This window comes from Phacochoerus africanus, chromosome 8 (assembly GCF_016906955.1).
Source record: "Phacochoerus africanus isolate WHEZ1 chromosome 8, ROS_Pafr_v1, whole genome shotgun sequence".
Taxonomy (NCBI): domain Eukaryota; kingdom Metazoa; phylum Chordata; class Mammalia; order Artiodactyla; family Suidae; genus Phacochoerus; species Phacochoerus africanus.
The window spans coordinates 81,420,949-81,440,250 of NC_062551.1; the positions used below are offsets into that span (position 1 = coordinate 81,420,949).

Genomic DNA, 19,302 nt, shown 5'->3' on the forward strand with positions numbered 1-19,302 from the left:
ATGGCCTGCAGGCACATGAAAAGATGCTCAAAACTGCTAATTATTAGAGAAATGCAAATCCAAACTGCAAGTGAGGTACCACCTCACACTGGCCAGAAAAGCCATCATCAAAAAGTCTACACATAACAAACGCTAGAGAGGGTGTAGAGAAAAGATTACCCTTCTACGCTGCTGGTGGGAATGTAAATTGGTAAAGCCACTATGGAAAACAGCATGGAGGTTCCTTGGAAAACTAAAAATAGAACTACCACCTGATCTAGCAATCCCACTCCTGGGCATCTATCCAGACAAAACTAAAATTCAAAAAGATATATGTACCCCCATATTCATTGCAGCACTATTCACAATAGCCAAGACATGGAAACAATCTAAATGTCCACTGACAGATGAATGGGTTAAAATGATGTGGTACACATACACAATGGAATACTATGCAACCATAAAAAAGGAAAGAGAGAGTGACATTCATGGCAGCATAGAGGCAATCAGAAATGATCATACTAAGTGAAATATGTCAGAAAGGGAAAGACAAATACCATATGATATTACTTATATGTGTAATCTAAAATATGGCACAAATAAAACTATATACAAAGTAGAAACATGCTCACGGACATAAAGAATAGCCTTGTGGTTGTCAAGGTTGGGAGGAACGGGGTACGATGGACTGGGAGTTTGGGGTTAGTAGAGGCAAATTATTACATTTAGAATGGATAAGTAAGTAGGTCCTACTGTATATCCAATCTCCTGGGATAAACTATGATGGAAAATAATATAAAAAAAGAGGAGTTCTCATTGTGGCCCAGTGGAAATGTATCCAATTAGTATCCATGAGGATGTGGGTTCGATCCCTGGCCTCAAACAGTGGATTGGGGATCTGGTGTTGTCGTGAGCTGTGGTATAGGTCACAGACTCAGTTTGGATCATGCGTTGCCGTGGCTGTGGTGTAGGCCGGCAGCTGTAGCTCCGATTTGACCCCTAGCCTGGGAAACTCCAAATGCCGTGTGTTCGGCCCTAAAAAGCAAATTAAATAAATAAAAATTTAAAAAGAATGTATGTATATGAATGACTGAGTCACTTTGCTGTACAGCAGAAATTGGCACAATGTTCCATAGCAACTGTAATTCTAAAAAGAGATGGAAAAAAGAGACTCACCATCTCCTGAAAGGCCTAACGCTCTCCCTTCTGATTGCTTCCTCTTGCTCGTGTGTGTGTGTGTGTGTGTGTGTGTGTGTGTGTGTGTGTGTGTGTGTGTTTTCTCTCTCCCAGGGTCCTTGCTGCTAGCCTCTGTGTCCAAATTTCCCATCGTGTGTTTCAAAGCACCTGTTAAATACCAATTCCTGGGCCCCACTCCGACCTATTTAATCTGACTCTGCTTGGTGCTGAGAAGCGGGTCCATTCCACCAATCAGTATTTTAGCAAGCAGCACCCCAGCTACTTCTGCAGATGAGGCTGACACGCTTAACAGCTCCGAGGGAGCATTTGGACTCCTGCTCTGGTCTCCGGAGCGCTGGGCTGGGGGGGCCTGGCACTCTGTGGGGCTCCTGGGCTCACCTTCTAATCTCCAGTGTCAGCAGCCCGTAGTTGTTGGTGATTCGGTACTTGCCAGCAGGAAAGAGGCGGGGATCAATTCGTATGTCGTTTTTGTACCTGCGGAGACACAGCGGTCTGTGGCAGGGAGTGCGGTTCTCAGTGGGAAGGGTACAGAGCCTCTCAGACCTGGATTCCAACCTCAGCTTTGTGCTGCTTACCTATGGGACCCATGGCAGCACTTTCACTGCTCTCAACCTCAGTTTCCCTCATCTGTGAAATGGGAGTAAGAATTGCACTGACCTTATAGGGTGGTTGTGATGATTAAATGGGATAAGATATGTAAAATCCTGAATTCTAGAGATCCTCAAGCTTTCATTCCCTTTTGGGGGGCAAAGAAGAGGGAGCCAGTAATTAGGGGTAACTGCTCCTTCCCCTACCAGCAGTACCCCAAGAACCAGGCCCGTCTTCTTTCCTCTCTGAAGGGGTTCCAAGGAAAGTTCCCCCACCCTACCTCCTTGTCATTGGTTCTTTTTTTTTTTTTTTTTTAGGGCCACACCCATGATGTGTGTAAGTTCCCAGGCTAGGAGTCGAATCACAGCTGTGGCTGCTGGCCTACATCACAGCCACAGCAATGTAGGATCCAGGCCTGTGTCTGTGACTTACACTGCTGCTCACAGTAATGCCAGATCCTTAACCCACTGAGTGAGGCCAGGGATCGAACCCACCTCCTCATGGATACTAGTCAGGTTCTTTACCACTGAGCCATAATGGAACTCCCCCCTTGTCAGTGGTTCTTGATCTTAGTTTTTGGTAAAAATCACCCAAAGAAGCTCTAAGAATACCTATGTTCCGATTTTGAATACAAGCCTTTGCGAATTTGCATCAGAAACTGTTCATTGTTCTCCAATAGCTGTTCTCTTATTCTGAAGGTGTAGAATTTACCACTGAGCCACTCAACATCCACCTGTTGCCCAGCCTCTCCCTCTGCTAGGTGTGGCCGTGTGACCACGACCAAGACTTATCAACAGAAAGTGAGCACACGTGGCATGTGGCTGCTTGTGATGACACCCTTTGGCCCTTTGTCCACCATCTTTCGCTCCATCATGAGGCAAGAATATGGCCATGACAGCTGCCATCTCGAACTGGGAAGACCTGGGCTCTGCCCTCAAGCTGTGAGCGGGAACAGGCCTGAGTCCCTGAGGAGTGTGTGGGGTAGGGTTCTACACCTATTTACATAAAGAAAAAATATCTATCTTATTTAAGCCATTAAAAAAAATCTCCATGCTCAGGCTGTGGCCCAGATCAATGAAATCAGACTTTCTGGGCGCCGGAGCAGGGTATCAGTCATTTTAAAATTTCCCAGGAAGTTCCTAAGGATGGCCCAGCAGATAGCCCCGCCCCGCTGAAACCCGGATGTTTCCTTTTGTTTTCTGGGAGCCTTGGTCTCGTTCTCTCTGCCATGGGCACCGGACACTGGGGTGGCCTGGCCTCTGTCCACAGCCCACTGGGGTAGGTTCTAGAGGCTTGAGGAATCAGGGAATGAAGGCTAGGAGGCCTGGGTTCTTGACACAACTTGCTGGGTTACCTTGGGCAAATCAGTCCCCTTCTCTGGGCCTCTGTCCGTGAGGCCTTTGCAGGAAAGCGTCAGCTCCAGTGAGGTTTGAGGTCAAAGAGGAGCCCTTGGCCAAGAGAGGGCGCCCCAGCCTCGGTACATTGCCTTCCTAGGACCTGCCCCACCCTCTCCATTTGTCTCCATGACAACCAAACAGTGCAGTACCCACACCCCACCACACACCCCAGGCTGTGCCCTCTTCTGAACGGAGCCCAACTAACTTTCCCATAGGGAGGGTAGTGTCTAATCTGGGGGCCCAATCTTTTCGCCTCTCCCAGGCCTGGGGGCCAAGGTCAGCTCCCCCCATCCTCAGCTGTCAGGAACATTCCAGACACCTCAGCCTGGCCAGCCTCTGCCGTTCCCAGAAAAAGCAGCAGCTGCAGCTCTGGGCACGACCTGGACAGGCAGGGACCTCAGCTCTCAGCTTGCCCGCCTTCTGCAGGCCCTTGAAGGCATGGCTGTGTGGAGGCGGCTACCTGGCAGCCAATCATAAAAGAGCTGAGACAGCGGAGGCATCCAGGGCCTGGCTCCGAGAGGCCCACGTAAAAGAGTGAGATTTTTGTCATTTATCTAAATGTATTTTTCCCTTAATGTGTTTTGGTGTTAGATTTTTCTTTGGAAGGTTGATTGGCCTGGCAGGTTGATTCATTAACTAATGAATTGTGACCAGGGCCCACTGCTGCCAGCTAAACCTAGCCAGTCTGAGCCTTGCCTAACTTGCCCTGTTGTTGCTCCTGCATTCAGGAAGTGCTCAATAATTGCCGAATGAGTGGACTCGCCTGACAAGCCCGACGAGCCAGGATCTTCCTCCTGACCGGGGGCTGGGTCCCTACCAGGGCTTGGGCAGAGCTCTAGAGGCCAGTCCCAGGATGACATGTGGCCCTGCCAGAGCAACTGATGATGAGAAACCAGATCCCCAAAGCCAAGAGCCCCAGGGGCCCCCTGGGTCCCTCCAGCTGGAGGTGGGCCTGGCCTTGGCCTCCACCACTTACAAGGAATGCTCAGCTCCTTGTTGTGGCAACCTCGCTGGCAGGGGTGAGAAACAAGCCTCCTTCCTAAGAAGCTCCCATGGAATGCCTTCGATATGGGCCTCAGTGCCAGGGCAGGACAGCTTGGTTGCCAGGCCAGGACAGCTGAGGGGCTGACCCCTACTTAGCCTGGGCTGGCTGTTGGGAGCAGTCCTCCTGCTGGACTGCCTCAGTCCCCAGGGAATTCGAATGAATGCCATCTGGCCACGATTAGCCCCAATACCACCTCTCTCAGGACACTTTTCTCGATTGCTCCTGGTCCTCTGAATGCTCTTTCTCTGACTTCTGAGGCATCATGTGCGCTTTAAGGGAGGAAAAAAAAAAAAAAAAAGACACTCTAATGATGACTTTCCTGCTCTCTTGGCCAGAAGAGCTCTGGGCTGGAAGGCAAGAATTTAAATCCTCGAGCTGTGTGACCTTTGACAAGGTGCACTCCCTCTCTGAGCCTTGCTATCCTCACCTGTGAAGTGGAGATAGAGTCTCTATAGCTCATGCATGGCCCCAAGGCTCAAATGAGAGAGAAGGGCAAGGCTGACATAAAGGGGTTCAAGTGTAAGATGTTTTGTTTCCTTTGTGGCCTCAGTTATTTCTGTGCTTATCTCCTCTCACCCTCAAGATCTGGCTTATATGTCACCTCCTCCAAGAAGCCTTCCTGAGTCCTCCAGGTGGAGGCAGCCACTGCCTCCTCTTCACGCTACTCTTTTATCTCAAATATCCCCCATGAAGGTTCTTTTCTTTGTTGACATGTCTCTTCTGGGCTGAGAGTTCCCTGAGGTGAGACTGCCTCTGGGTCATTTCTATGTCTCAGAGCCGAGTCAGGGCCTGTGACAGATTTATGCTCCTGGTAAATATTTGTTGAAATCTCTTCCTTGTCTCCCGACAGTGTGCCTGGCAATGGGCCTCAGAGCCAGGGGAGCTCAATAAACCGTGAGCTCAGCTGTGTAAATGACACACCTCTCCTGGTGGCAGAAGTGAGACCCCAGGCTTGGCCAGGGCCACCCCCATCTCCACCACACCTGCCTCCCCGCCCCTCCACCAGCGAGGCCTCAACTCTGCAGTTTCAGGGACACTCCCCGCTTTCCCTGCACTTTTTGAGTTTGCAGGGCCTCCGTGTTACGATGGCATTAAATCCTTGCTGCATGCAAACCCGACAGGAGGTCTTCAACCCATTTTACAGAACTGCAAACCGAGGCAGGACCCGAGAGGTTAAGAGCCATAGTTGAGACCACATGGTGAGTTAGCAGAGAGAGAGCCATGCCTGGAGTCGGGGGTCCCACTGCAGGGCCCCTGCCTCCCCTCCTGCCCCCTGCCTCCCCCCAGCTTCCTTCCACCATCCTGCAACCCCGGAGATGCCCAGCTCGGAGCAGCTGCCTCCTCATGCCACCGGAATCATATTTTTACAAGTGCAGCAGCCCCATCTTGTAGCCCCAGGCTGGCTGGGAGGCAGCTAAGAATAACCCCTTCCGATGCTCCCCAGCAGCTGCTGCTCTGTCAGGGGTGGGCAGAGCTCAGGGTCCAGTGGGTCTGAAGCTTTTCCAAGACAGCAGGGACTTCTGCGAGGTGAGGGGACCGGGCCCCTGGAAGGGAGCTGCTGGGTGGTAAGACACTCACACTTAAGGAACCCTGGGGGCCCAGAGCGTGGAGGCAGGGCTAGGACCCCTTCTCTCCTGCCCCAGGGGCTTACCAGGTGACCTGGGGTGGAGGCGAGGCCTGGACCGTGCAGGTCAGCAGGACCGTGGTGTGCTCCCAGACCGCATGGGAGCGCAGCGGGATCCAGAACCAGGGCCCCCGGCCGGAACACAGCTCCCGCAGCTCCTTGGCCTTCTGGACCTTCTCCTCTGTCTGGAGGCGGAGGGGCTCTGTGATTCCTATGAGCCAGGGCTCCCCACTGCCCCATCTCTGCTGTTACCTTTCCCCTGCCACCCAGGCTCTGGAGTCAGACCCCTGTGGGCTGGAGCCCCCCTCACCACACAGAGGGCAGGGCGTGGGCTTCAGGACCGACTGGCCTGGGGTCAAGGTCAAACTCCACCACTTACTAGCTGTGAGACCACAGGCCAGTCCTCCACTTCCTTATCTGTGCAATGGGGATATAATAATATTCTTATCCTCCTGGGGGGCTACAGTGATGATTAAATGAGTTAATAAGTGAAAAACATGGTTACCGATAATGCCTATGTAATTATTAGAGTTATTCCTGTCCTGCCCAGGGAAGGGGTTACAGATCCCTGACATTTGTCAGGAATAGCATTTCCTGAGGGTCTTCTGTGTTCGAGGTGCCGGCAAAGTGGCTTTACAGCCCAGTCTCATTTACTAAGAATTGGTACCACATCCGTCCATTTTACAGATGAGAAAACTGAGGCTCCGTTAGAATCAGCCACTTGCCCAAGGTCACACAGCTAGAGGGTGGGGGCGCTGGGATGTCCAGCTCTTCTTGAAAAGGGGGTAGGGTGAGGTGGGCAGCATGGGATGGGTCGCTGGTCCCAGGGCCCCGGGGCCCCAGCCCAGTCCCCTCACCCGCCGTCTCAGCGCCTTCCGGTCTCGTCGCTGGCGCAGCAGCCACTGGGTCCGTAGGAAGGCGACCTCTGTCCTCTCCCACTCATTGTCGAAGCCCACCCGCTTCTGGCCCCGCTCTTCCAGCTCCACGGTACTGGTCTGGCGCCTCAGCTGGGCCTCCCTGTGGTGACAGAGGCCATCAGGGGCCGAGAGCCTGGGGGTGGTGTTGGCGGGGGGGAATCCCAGCCGTGCCTTCCCCACCCCCTGCATTGCCGACCACACTTTAAGCTTCTTGAGGATAAGAGCAGCATTTAATCTTCTCTTGCCTTCAAAATACCGCGAATGGCTCCAGCATTGAGAAGATGCGTAATCAATATTATTGATACAGGCCACGAGGCTGCTTTCTAAACCCGTGTTCCTCTTGTTTTCACCACAGCCAGGTGGACAGGTCTTAGTCTCCCCACTTTACAAGGTAGGGGCCTGGGCCGGGAGGCTTGCTCGGGGCCTGCTGGGACCAGGACCCAGGCCTCCTCGCCTGGGCCGTGGCCTCCTGATGCTCTCAGGCTCAGAGGCCCGCCCGTCTCGGGATGCGTGTCCCAAACTTGGGCTGCTTTACTTGCTCCTCCTCCCCCACCGTGTGAAGCCAGATGAAGTGTGGATTCTCATCCTCTCCCCTGGCGATGGTCCCTCCCTCCTGCCTGTGGACTCATCCTTAGGGTGGTCCAGAGGGCCTTGTGCTCAGACAGCCTCGGGGTTAAGCCTTTGTCCAGCCACTTACTCTAGATGGTACCTGCAGGGGGGTTCTTTAAGTGTGGGAACCCAATGGAGAGGCAGGGGACTGGGCAGGATGGCCCCTTCTCGGCCCAGGCTTTCTGGAAGGGTCACCTGACTTACCATGATGTCTCTGAGGAGGCCGTCAGAGCCAGGGCTGCTGCCAGGGCGTAGTCTGCAGCGCTGAACTGATACTCTTCCTCACTGCCCCCAGGAAAAGAGAGTTCATGGCTTCTGTGGGTGTGGCTGGGGATCTCGCTGGGGGCTCCCGGAGGTTAGGGCCATGTCTACCCACCTCAGGACACCAGCTGTGCCTCCCCCATCAAACTGGGGTCTCAGAAAGCGGGGCTGTGCCTCCCCCCTCAGACTGGGGGTGGGCCCCGGGTAGGGCAGTGGCTGGGATGGGTCCCGAGGCCCCACCTGCTGCGGAAGGTGTGTCTCCGCGTTGAGGAGCCCATGTGCAGGCTGTGCTGCCGCTCCTCCTTCTGCTCTTCCTCCTGGCGGTGCTCCAGCCTGTGCACCTGCACGGTCTGGGTGGGCCGGGGCTCCCCCACACCTCCCGGGCTGTGAGGCAGAGTCATGGCTGTGAGAGCGACAACCTGCCAAACCAAGGTGCACAGTCAACTCCACCTGTCCCTTCCCCGTGCGGCCCTCTAGCATCTCTGGGAGGTTTGCTGGTGAGGAGGTCTCTCTCCAGGGGGCAGACAGAAGCTCAGGCCCGATGGGGAGAGGGAGACCTGCCCCAGGTGACAGAGGCGAGCTTCAAGCTCTCAGCCTGGCTTGTCCGCGAACAAGCAGAGCCCCATGCTGGAGAGCAGCCCTGGCTTCCAGCGACACCCTGCCCTTGGCCCTCCACACAACTTCCCTTCTCCGGCCTCAGCTTCCCAGATGCTGGGTGACTGGCACTGGTGTCCAGGACATGGGGACGCAGGCAAGGAGGGTGGCAGCCCTGGGCTGGCTGGTTTGGGTCCTTGCACTAAGTTCTGTCCCAGATCTGGGCTTGGTGTCACCTCCAGGCCTCTGAGGGGACCTCTGCTGTTGGGGCTCTAGGCTGCTTGGGGGAATTGCAGAAACGTGGGAGGGTCCTTGCCGGGCTTGGCCCTGCTGTGGGCCCTGGGTGTGAAGAGGGAAGCAGAAGTGGAGCCCACCCCCTCAGCTCTATCCCATCTGCTTCTACGAAGTCCGGCTCCGCCCTGTCCCCACCTGCTGGTGATGGCGGAGTTTGTGTGTGCAGATTATGTTCTGACCTGGGTGTGCGCTTGCACATGGGGGACCATCTCTCTAAGTCCATGATGTGGAGGTGGGCCTGCGGGCCTGCGGGCCTCATTGGAGATCTGGGGCCTAAAAAGGCCTGTCTGGGGCATGAGGGAGCTCAGGCTGCTAAGAGTCAGTCTTAGTGGGAATTTGATCCTTCTGGTTCCTAAAAATTTGCTCCCTTTGGGTGCTTTTTTGTGGAGCCCCAAGGGGGACTGGGTTACTGCAGAGTGTCAGCAGGGATCAAGGGCTGCCTGAGAAGCTTCCTTGGCTTCCTGCAATGACCTTGGCTGAACATAAGGGGACGGTCACCCCTTGGGCTTCCCATCTGGCCCCTCCCAAGGAAGAAGGGCTGCCTGCACCCAGAGAATGACCAGTCTGCTCTCTCTGCCCCCTCATCCTTGCAGCCTAAGAAAAGAGTTTCCAGCACCTTGGGTGGGAGAGGCCCCTGCTTTCCTGGGACGTGGGGCCCTGGTGAGGCAGCTAAGGGCTAATGTCCCCTGGCGCCAGCTGCTGGCTCCCTTCCCCGGATGCTCCGTTCCTGATTAGCACAGCGGGGCAGGCCTGGCGCTCATCCCTGACCTCCTGCGCTGCCCGCAACCAGACCCCTGGCTTTAGCAGATGAGCCATCGATTCTTTTTAAAGCACTGGCTGAGGCTTGGGATTAAGCAGTGAGAAGATTGGAGCTTCCCTGTCCTCTTTCCAGAACACTGTGTGTGCCTGGCCAACGGGGAGGGCTCGACGGTGTGGGGGCCAGGAGGGGAACCACCCCCCTGGCCTGGCCTTCCCCTGAGAGTGCAAGGCCCTGGGCACTCCCCACCGCTCCCCTCCCCTCCCAAGCTTCAGGCTGTTTTCCACTGGCCCCCTGACAGCACCCCCGGTGAGAAGGGGCAGAAGGCCTCTCCTGCTCCTCCTTCCTCCTCCAGAGGGGAAGGGAAGCTCACAGGGCCAGAGTGACTCAGAGCCCTGAACTGGGTGCTGTGGGCGGGAGCTGGGACACAGCCATGCAAGGGGTCCGGGCAGGCCGAGGCGTGTGCTTAGCGGTTCCACCAGCTTCTGAGGCCGCTGAGGAAGTGAGGGAGCGCCTTTCCTGCCGGGCCTCGGTTTCCTGCCCATGAGCCCAGGCTGGATGAGCGCCCTCCTGGCCCTGCGGGCTTGCTCCCATCCCCTGCCTGCCCGGCAGGCCAAGCTGGTCTCCACCAGCAGTGCTCTAGGTTTGCTGGAGCTGCCAGCCCACTCTGGTCCCTGCTGATTCCTAACTCCTGCAGGAAAGCCTCCACTTCCCAAGGCATCCCTCAATGGCTTTTTTTTTTTTTTTTTAAATGTAACTTTCACATCACAGAAGCTCAGCTCAGAAGATCTAGGGCCTCATCGAATAGGGAGATGGGGCAGAGATTTTGTTTTTTCTAGAATTTCCCTCCATTTCCACTTGGGGTAATGCCCAAATATGTCTACTTTTTTCTTTCCAAATCTCCCAGGATCCTTTCCCAACACACACACAACACACACACACACACACACACACACACACACACACTTCCCAGTGGAAAGTTGAGGTCTTCACTCTTTGGAGATCCCCTTCCTACCCTCCCCCCCACCCCCCCCGCACCCCCTCCCACCCCGTCCCTGGAGGCGACTCACAGAAGCAGCTGTGTCTACTTAGGTGTCTCTGGGGAGAAGTTTTCAGAGGATGAGAGGGTCCTGGGTTTCCTCTTGCCCTGGGCTCGGCGGAGACTGGAAGAAGAATGTGATCCCGGAGCCTGCACGGGCCTTAAATATAGCAGTGCCGAGACAGTGTGATGACAATGGATGAGAACTATGGGGGGGGGGGGGACGGAGGGGAGGGGCCATTCCTTGGGTCCAGCGTTGCCCAGGCGGCAGCGACAGGTGGAGCTGCCCGTACCCCACCCACCTCCCGCAGACAGCTCCTCCCCTCAGCTCCACCCCTCCTGCCTGAAACGAGCCCCCTCCCCAATTACAGTGGAAAGAAGGTGGGTGCTCAGGCCTGGCTGTGTGGAGAACAGATCGGGGTGGTTTTCTTGGTGGCTGGGAGTTCTGATCTGAATTCTCCCCCAACTGACAGGTGCTCCGGGGAAGACACTGAGCTTCTCTGATCTGATTCCCCTTCTGAAAATAGAGACAGTGAGGCTGGGCCCCCAGACTTCATGGAGACATGGAAGGGGTATGACCTAAACATGGGTCTTTAGTGCTCATAAGTCATCACGGGCTAGAATGGAAGCAGGTTTCTTCTCATCTCTCTGCACACCCCTGTCCAGCAGCGACTGACCAGCCCCTGCCCCTGTGGAGGGGGTGTCACAGGCAGGAGAGGAGAAGTCATTTCCTTCCTCATTGTCCAAAGTTCTCAGGCGTCCGGAGTGGCCCCTGTGGGAACTTTCATCCTGATCTTTGCCCCCGCCCTTGTCTCCCGTTTCAATTCCTTCCTTTCACATTCATTCATACCCCGTCCTGGTGGACACTGAAGATGCAGAGAGGAAAAGACCTCTGACACAGGAGAAATCCTAATCTAGATGGGGAGACAGGCTCTTACAACCAGGGGTGATCAGGCAGGTACACCTGAGCCAGGTTTCAGAGGATGAGCAGGTGTGTGTGTGGGGGGGCTGTCCCAGCTCCAGTCCAAAGACACAGCTCCTGGCCTCTTCCTGGGGCCTCAGGGGGCCAGGACCACTGTGCCTATCATTCTTCTTAGTGCTCTGGGGACTCCTCAGGAGAGAGAGAGAGAAAGAGAGAGAACACACAGATGAATTCTTCAGTTCAAATCTCAGACTCCTGAAAGGGATCCCTTGTACACTGCTGGTGGGAATGTAAATTGGTGCAGCCACATAATATGGAGATTTCTCAAAAAGCTAGGACTAGAACTCCCCTATGACCCAGCAATTCCACTCCTGGGTATATAGCAAAAAAAAAAAAAAAAAAAAAAGAGAGAGAGAGAGAGAGAAAATTAAATCAAAAAGATTCATGCATCCTAGTGTTCATAGCAGCATTATTTATAGTTGCCAAAATAAGGGAGCAACATAAGTGTCTATCAATAGATGGATGGATAAAGAAGATGTGATCAATACACACATACAGACACAATGGAATACTACTCAGTCATAACAAAGAGTGAAATTTTGGCTTTTGCAACAACATGGATGGATTTGGAGGGTATTATGCTAAGGGAAATGCGTCAGAGAAAGACAAATACCATATGATATCACTTATATGTGGAATTGAAAAAATACCACAAACTAGAGAATATAACAAAAAAGAAACAAACTCCTAGATACTGAGAACAAACATGTGGTTACCAGTAGGAAAAGGGAAGGGGGAATGGGCAGGATAGGGGTAGGGGATTAAGAGGTATGAACTACTATATATAAAACAAATAAGCTATAAGGCTATATTGTGCAACACAGGGAACACACAGTATTTCATAGTAACTGTAAATGGCATATAACCTTTAAAAATTATGAATCACTATGTTGTACACCTGAAACTTATGTACTATTCTATGTCAAGTATACCTCAATAAAAAACATTAAAATTAAAAAAAAATCTTGGAGTTCCCGTCATGGCGCAGTGGTTAACGAATCCGACTAGGAATCATAAGGTTGTGGGTTCGATCCCTGCCCTTTCTCAGTGGGTTAAGGATCCGGTGTTGCCATGAGCTGTGGTGTAGGTCACAGATGCGGCTCAGATCCTGCGTTGCTGTGGCTCTGAGGTAGGCTGGGGTCTACAGCTCCAATTCGACCCCTAGCCTGGGACCCCTATGCCTCGGGGAAGTGGCCCTAGAAAAGGAAAAACAAAAAAACAAAAAAAACAAACTCGGAGTTCCTGTCGTGGCGCAGTGGTTAACGAATCCGACTAGGAACCATGAGGTTAAGGGTTTGGTCCCTGCCCTTGCTCAGTGGGTTGACGATCTGGCGTTGCCGTGAGCTGTGGTGTAGGTTGCAGACGCAGCTCGGATCCCGAGTTGCTGTGGCTCTGGCGTAGGCCGGTGGCTACAGCTCCGATTCAACCCCTAGCCTGGGAACCTCCATATGCCGCGGGAGCGGCCCAAGAAATAGCAACAACAACAACAAAAACAACAACAACAAAGACAAAAGACAAAAAACAAACAAACTCAGTCTCCTGCTCTATATGATCTCTTCCTAAGCACCCTCCCTTCCTCCCTGGCTGCAGGGTTAAGAGCATCTTTGGGGGAGAACACTTGGCCGCCCTCTTCCATCTTTTTTTTCCTTTTTTTTTTCTTTTTTAACTGTAAATAATTGTTATTGCCCCAATACATTTTTTTTTCCTATTGTACAGCATGGTGACCTGATTACACATACACATATACATTCTTTTTTCTCACATTATCATGCTCCATCATAAGTAACTAGACATAGTTCCCAGTGCTATTCAGTCGGATCTCATTGCTTATCCATTCCAAAGGCAATAGTTTGCATCTATTACCCCCAAATTCCCAGTCCATCCCACTCCCTCCTCCTCCTTGGCAACCATGAGTCTATTCTCCAAGTCCATGATTTTCTTTTCTGTGGAAAGGTTCATTTATGCCATGTATTAGATTCCAGATATAAGAGATGTCATTTGGTAATTGTCTTTTTCTGACTTACGTCACTCAGTATGAGAGTCTCTAGTTTCATCCATGTTCCTGCAAGTGCCATTATTTTATTCTTTTTTATGGCTGAGTAGTAATCCATTGTGTATATACACCACATCTTCCTAATCCAATCATCTGTTGATGGACATTTGGGTTGTTTCCATGTCTGGGCTATTGTGAATAGTGCTGTAATGAACACGTGGGTGAATGTGTCTCTTTTAAGGAAAGTTTTGTCTGGATATATGCCCAAGAGTGGGATTGCTGGGTCATATAGCAGTTTTATGTATAGTTTTCTAAGGTACCTCCATACTGTTCTCCCTAGTGGTTGTACCAGCTTGCATTCCCACCAACAGTGCAAGAGGGTTCCCTTTTCTCCACACCCCCTCCAGCCTTTGTTATTTGTGGACTTATTAATGGTGGCCATTCTTACTGGTGTGAGGTGGTATCTCATGGTAGTTTTGATTTGCATTTCTCTAATAATCAGGGATATTGAGCATTTTTTCATGTGCTTATTGGTCATCTGTATATTTTCCTTGGAGAAATGTCTATTCAGGTCTTTTGCCCATTTTTCCATTGGGTTGTTGGCTTTTTTGGTGTTTAGTTGTATAAGTTGTTTGTATATTTTAGAGATTAAGCCTTTGTCAGTTGCATCATTTGAAACTATTTTCTCCCATTCTGGAAGTTGTCTTTTTTTTAATGGTTTCCTTTGCTGTGCAAAAGCTTGTCAGTTTGATTAGGTCCCATTGGTTTATTTTTGCTTCTATTTCTGTTGCTTTGGGAGACTGGCCTGAGAAAACATTTATAAGGTTGATGTCAGAGAATATTTTGCCTATGTTCTCTTCCAGGAGTTTGATAGTAGCTTGTCTTGTATTTAAGTCTTTCAGCCATTTTGAGTTTATTTTCATGCATGGTGTGAGGGTGTGTTCTAGTTTCATTGATTTGCATGCAGCTGTGCAGATTTCCCAGCAAGACTTGCTGAAAAGACTGTCTTTTTCCCATTTTATGTTCTTGCCTCCTTTGTCAAAGATTAATTGACCATAGGTGACTGGGTTTATTTCTGGGTTCTCTATTCTGTTCCATTGGTCTGTATGTCTGTTTTGGTACCAGTACCACAGTGTCTTGATGACTGTGGCTTTGTAATATTGCCTGAAGTCTGGGAGAGTTATGCCTCCTGCTGGGTTTTTGTTTCTCAGAATTGCTTTGGCAATTCTGGCTGTTTTGTGGTCCTCTCCCATCTTATATTGACCCAACTAAGGAAGGATTCCCAAGATGCACATTCATACCTTCACTGTGAGGGGTGTGACCGTCTTACTACAGCCAAGAGGTGTGGGCTTTCAGTCCAGCAGGAGACAGACATTTAAGCTGATTCTACAACCCCTTCCCCCCAAAGCAGCCTGGTGGAGGTGCCACAGCTTACTAGCTCTATGACCTTGGACAAGTCATTTAGCCATTTTGATTTTATCACCTGTACAGTGGGATCATGATGCCTGCCTTGGAGTCTGATTGAAAAGATCAGCAAATGTGAAGCCTGTGGCACAGTGCCTGGCATCCAATAAATGTTTGCTAAATGAGAGCTCCAGCAATAATTGCATGATTCTAGGAATACTGAGAGCTCTCTCTCCCTCTCCTTCTAGGTGTGGGGTTCTCATGTACCCCTCTGCTGACCAAACCCCAAAAATGCCCTCACTCCTCCTGATGTACCTTAATGTGAGCACGAGGATGGGCAGAGGGCAGACTTGGGGCTACAGGAACTTTGGCTTAAATCCCAACCTTTGGCACTTGTACTCACTAGTGGGGGGACCTTGGCCTCCTTCCTGGGCTCAGTTTCCTTATCTGTAAATCGTATATAAGCTCTAAGACAACAGGGAACTTGCCTGCCTCTCTAGTTCACTGTACCCCTAGCCCCAAGAACAGTGGCTGGCATGCAGCTGGGTCCTTGATATATGTGTGCTTAAAAATGAATGAATGGGGAGTTCCCTTAGTGGCTCAGCGGTTAACAAACCTGACTAGAATCCATGAGGGTGTGGGTTCGATTCCTGGCCTCACTCAGTGGGTTAAGGATCCGGCATTGCCGTGAGCAGTGGTGTAGGCCAGGGGCTATAGCTCCGATTTGACCCCTAGCCTGGGAACTTCCATATGCCACAAGTGCGGCCCCAAAATAGCAAAAAAGAAAAAAAAAATGAATGGGAGTTCCCATTGTGGCTCAGTGGGTTAAAAATCAAACTATCATCCATGAGGATACAGGTTTGATCTCCGGCCTCACTCAGTGGGTCAAGGATCCAGCATTGTCTCAAACTATGGTATAGGTCACAGATGCATCTCGGATCCTGTGTTGCTGTGGTTGTGATGTACGTCTGCAGCTGCAGCTCTGATTCGACCCCTAGCCCAGGAATTCCACATGCCACAAGTGTAACCATAAAAAGAAATAAAATGAATGAAGGAATACTTATCTTTGCAGAATATTTGTATGATTCAAAAATGAGGATAAAATGCATGGAATGCCTGGTATAGTACTTGCCTCATGGCCAGTATGCCTTAAATATTTCATTATTTTTCCTCTTTCTTTTCTCCTTTTACTTCCCTTCCTGGACTTATGATTGTTAACAACAGTCTCTTGAACACTATTTCACCTGCCAACCACCCTGAATCTACCACAATTTTGTCAGACAGCAACCAAACTGTCTTTGTCTGATGGCTCCACCTGGCGGCCAAGTGGAGAACTGTCTGGTCCAATGCTTTATCCTGCTATCTTTCTCCCTGCTTCAGTCTCCCTTCACTCCCTCTATTGCTCTTACACGTCAATTAATTCCAGTTACTGTTCTTATCATACTATATAGATCAAAATGCATATTCCTTATGCTCTTTACTTCTTTTTTAACTTAATGATTTCTATTTTTCCCCATTATAGCAGATTTACAGAGTTCTGTCAATTTTCTACTGTACAGCAAGGTCACCCAGTCACATATACACATATACATTCTTTTTTTTCTCACATTATCATGCTCCACCATAAGTGACTAGACATAATTCCCAGTGCTATTCAGTCGGACCTCATTGCTTATCCATTCCAAAGGCAGCAGTTTGCATCTATTACCCCCAAATTCCCAGTCCCTCCCAGTCCCTCCCCCTCCCCCTTGGCCACCACAAGTCTGTTCTCCATGTCCATGATTTTCTTTTCTGTGGAAAGTTTCATTTGTGCTATATATTATATTCCAGATATAAGAGATATCATATGATATCTGTCTTTCTCTTTCTGTCTTACATCACTTAGTATGAGAGTCTCTAGTTCCATCCATGTGGCTGCAAATGCCATTATTTTGTTCTTTTTTATGGCTGACTAATCTCTTTACTCCTTAGAGTAGGAAGGGAAATTGGTCTGAAGCAGCCAAGGGGCCGGGGGGATGGGGTGGGGGGCTGAGGTCTCAAAGCTGTGTCCCTCTGTCCAGGCTGACAGTCAGACTGGGAGGGGCACAGAATTATCTGACCTTTTGGGACCTTGGAGGAGCCCTGGTTCCAGATGGCCCTATTCTCTGGTTGGAAACTCAGGCAACCCCTGTATATCTCTGGGGCTGGAGGTGTGGGAGGCCTGGGGTCTGCAGGCCTCAAGGATTGAAATACCCAACTCCCATCCAGGGAGCGAGATGGGGGTGGCTCTAGGTGGATGATGTGAGGACAATGAATAGGAAAATTTATCAGTAAAAGGGCACAGTTCTGGAGTTCCCTGGTGGCCTAGTGGTTAAGGATTGAGAATTGTCATTGTTGATGTGAAGGATCAATCCCTGGTCCAGGAACCTCTGCAGGCGTGAACAAAAAAAAAAAAAAAAAAAGCAGTTTCCTCTGCTTGTCTGAGAGGAATCACTATAGGAGTTTATTAAAATTCTGGATTCCCCAGGAGCTGTGGATTCAGCAGCTAAGGAAGCTGTATTTTTATTGAGCTCCTTAGGGGATTCTTATGGTAAGGCAGGTTTATTAAAACTTGGGAGAGTAACCCGTCTGAGTCACATTTTCCTCTTTGCAAAATATCAGCAATGCAGCCATTATGGAAGGTTATTGGAAGAATGAGCAGCATGCAGGAACTTCCCAGCAGCATGGTTGAGATCTTCTTTCGGCCACTGCCATTCGTTTACTCCTGGGCTGGGCTCTGGGTGACTTGGAGGCAGGTGACTTTTCACAGACTCACCTTCCTCTAGACTGGGTGGGGCCTGGGCTGCCAGGTCAAGGCCTAAGACACTCAGGAAAGCCTGGGCCCCAATGCAGCCTTGGAACCTCCGACACTCTGCCCTCTAGTGGGTTCCAGCTGCATCTGCAGCTGGGGCTGCCTGCCAGGCCGACTAGAGGTGGGGAAGCAACCTAGTTCCTGCCCTGCAGTGGGGACAGGGCCAGCCTGAGGAGGGTCACAAGACTCAGGGAGTCATGGGCTGGTAGGAACATCTGCTTAGAGAGCTTTGTGGCCTTGTGTGTTGAAAAAGCTGTTTATGGCTTTTAATAAAAAACCTCTGTGACACCCTGCCCTGCTCACTGGGTGAGAACAGTCCAGCTGTTAAGCAGTTTTTCATCACTAAACAAGGTGAGACGGTCAACCTTTGGCCACGTTCGTCCCGTCCCGAATGACAGGAAGTGGACCTGTTTGCAGTGTGGGGGAAGGGAGCAAGCATGCACCAGTTTAGCCGCGGCTGGGAGGAGAATGGGCCGGGGATGCTTGAGAGGGCGGCCCACTCCTTGGCTACAGAGCTATTGCATCTAAACTAGTGACCCTGAAGCGGTGTTAAATATTAATGACAAACAGATAAGGACAGCACTGCCTGGTGCTGTGTCGCAGGAAGGGAAGGGGTGAGGGAGGGGAGGGGAGACGTACCGGGTACAGAGATGGGAGGCCAGTGCACACTGTGGAAAGGGTCACCCCGGGGCCGCTGGACTTTGATCCTGTTTCTCTGAAATGTGCAGATAGGGCTTTGGTTCTGAAGGGGGATGGGGGCCTTGGCCCCTCTGGGACCCCACGGGGACCCTCCTCCCATCCTTCTGCCCCAGGAAGCTCATCTTCCAAGAATCCAAGCCCGCGTGGGAAGCTCCTTCTCCTGATGAAGACAAAAAGCACCTGGTCTGAGCTCCGACTGCGTCACGGCCCCAGGGGGAGCCCGTGGGGGAGTCCCTTCTCCTCTCTGGGCTTCAGTTTCCTCATCAGAGTGTAACTGAGCAGGACTCTACAGCGCCTTCTCGGGGCAGGCCCTCCCCCCATAGCCTCTGTTTTAGGTCCTCTCTGAGGAATGGCATGTATCTTGTGGGCGGTTTCTAGGAACATCATGACCTGACCCCTGCGGACAGCTACAAGACCAAAGGATTTCCGCACCGAGAGTTTGCAACAACCAACCACGCCCCTCCCTCACCTTGCCTTTAAACATGCTGTACAGGGGAGTTCCCATTATGGCTCAGCCGTAACCAACCTGACTAGTACCCACCAGGATGCGGGTGCCATCCCTGGCCCCGCTCAGTGGGTTAAGGATCCAGCGTGGCCATGAGCTGCGGTGTCAGTTCCAGATGTGGCTTGGATCTGACGTTGTTACGGCTGCAGCTCCCATTCAGCCCCTAGCCTGGGGATTTCCATATACTGTGGGAGTGGCCCTAAAAAGGAAAAAACAAAAAACAATAAAAAAAGAACTTTACAATTTTGGTTCCGGGAGCTGGGGGTATTTGGAGGGCATGAGCCACCTGTCTCCTTACAGGTTCATGCCATAAAACTTGCTCTGCTCTAAACGCCAACATTTCGGTTTGTTTGGTTTCACTGTGCATGGGGCACGTGGACTTGGCCTAACAGCAAGGGTCGTGTGAGATGCAATGATACAGAGGATGCGAGGCAGACTGAAAGCTCAGATGAGGGCCTTGCCTTTACAGAGGAGCAGGTGTAGGGGCTGCAAGGCCAGGTAGCCTTGAGCTGCCTTTAGTGGGGTGTCAGGGAGGCAGGCCTAGGGGATCCTTTCAAGGCCGGATGAGAATGCTACAGTCATCCCTAA

The 19,302-nt window shown here is 51.4% G+C and overlaps 1 protein-coding gene across 1 annotated transcript in view; it reads right to left on the reverse strand.

Annotated features, from left to right (window-relative positions):
* The window catches only part of MYOM3 (myomesin 3), a 54,081-nt gene extending 43,599 nt beyond the window's left edge, over nt 1-10,482 (reverse strand). The window contains exons 1-6 of the mRNA XM_047792552.1: nt 10,333-10,482; nt 7,858-8,036; nt 7,561-7,641; nt 6,688-6,847; nt 5,858-6,015; nt 1,555-1,650 (exon numbers count right to left, since the gene is read on the reverse strand). Coding sequence (XP_047648508.1) covers nt 1,555-1,650; nt 5,858-6,015; nt 6,688-6,847; nt 7,561-7,641; nt 7,858-8,018 — 656 coding nt within the window. The 5' untranslated portion in view covers nt 8,019-8,036; nt 10,333-10,482. The remainder of the gene's footprint in view (nt 1-1,554; nt 1,651-5,857; nt 6,016-6,687; nt 6,848-7,560; nt 7,642-7,857; nt 8,037-10,332) is intronic.
* Between the last annotated feature and the right edge of the window lie 8,820 nt (nt 10,483-19,302).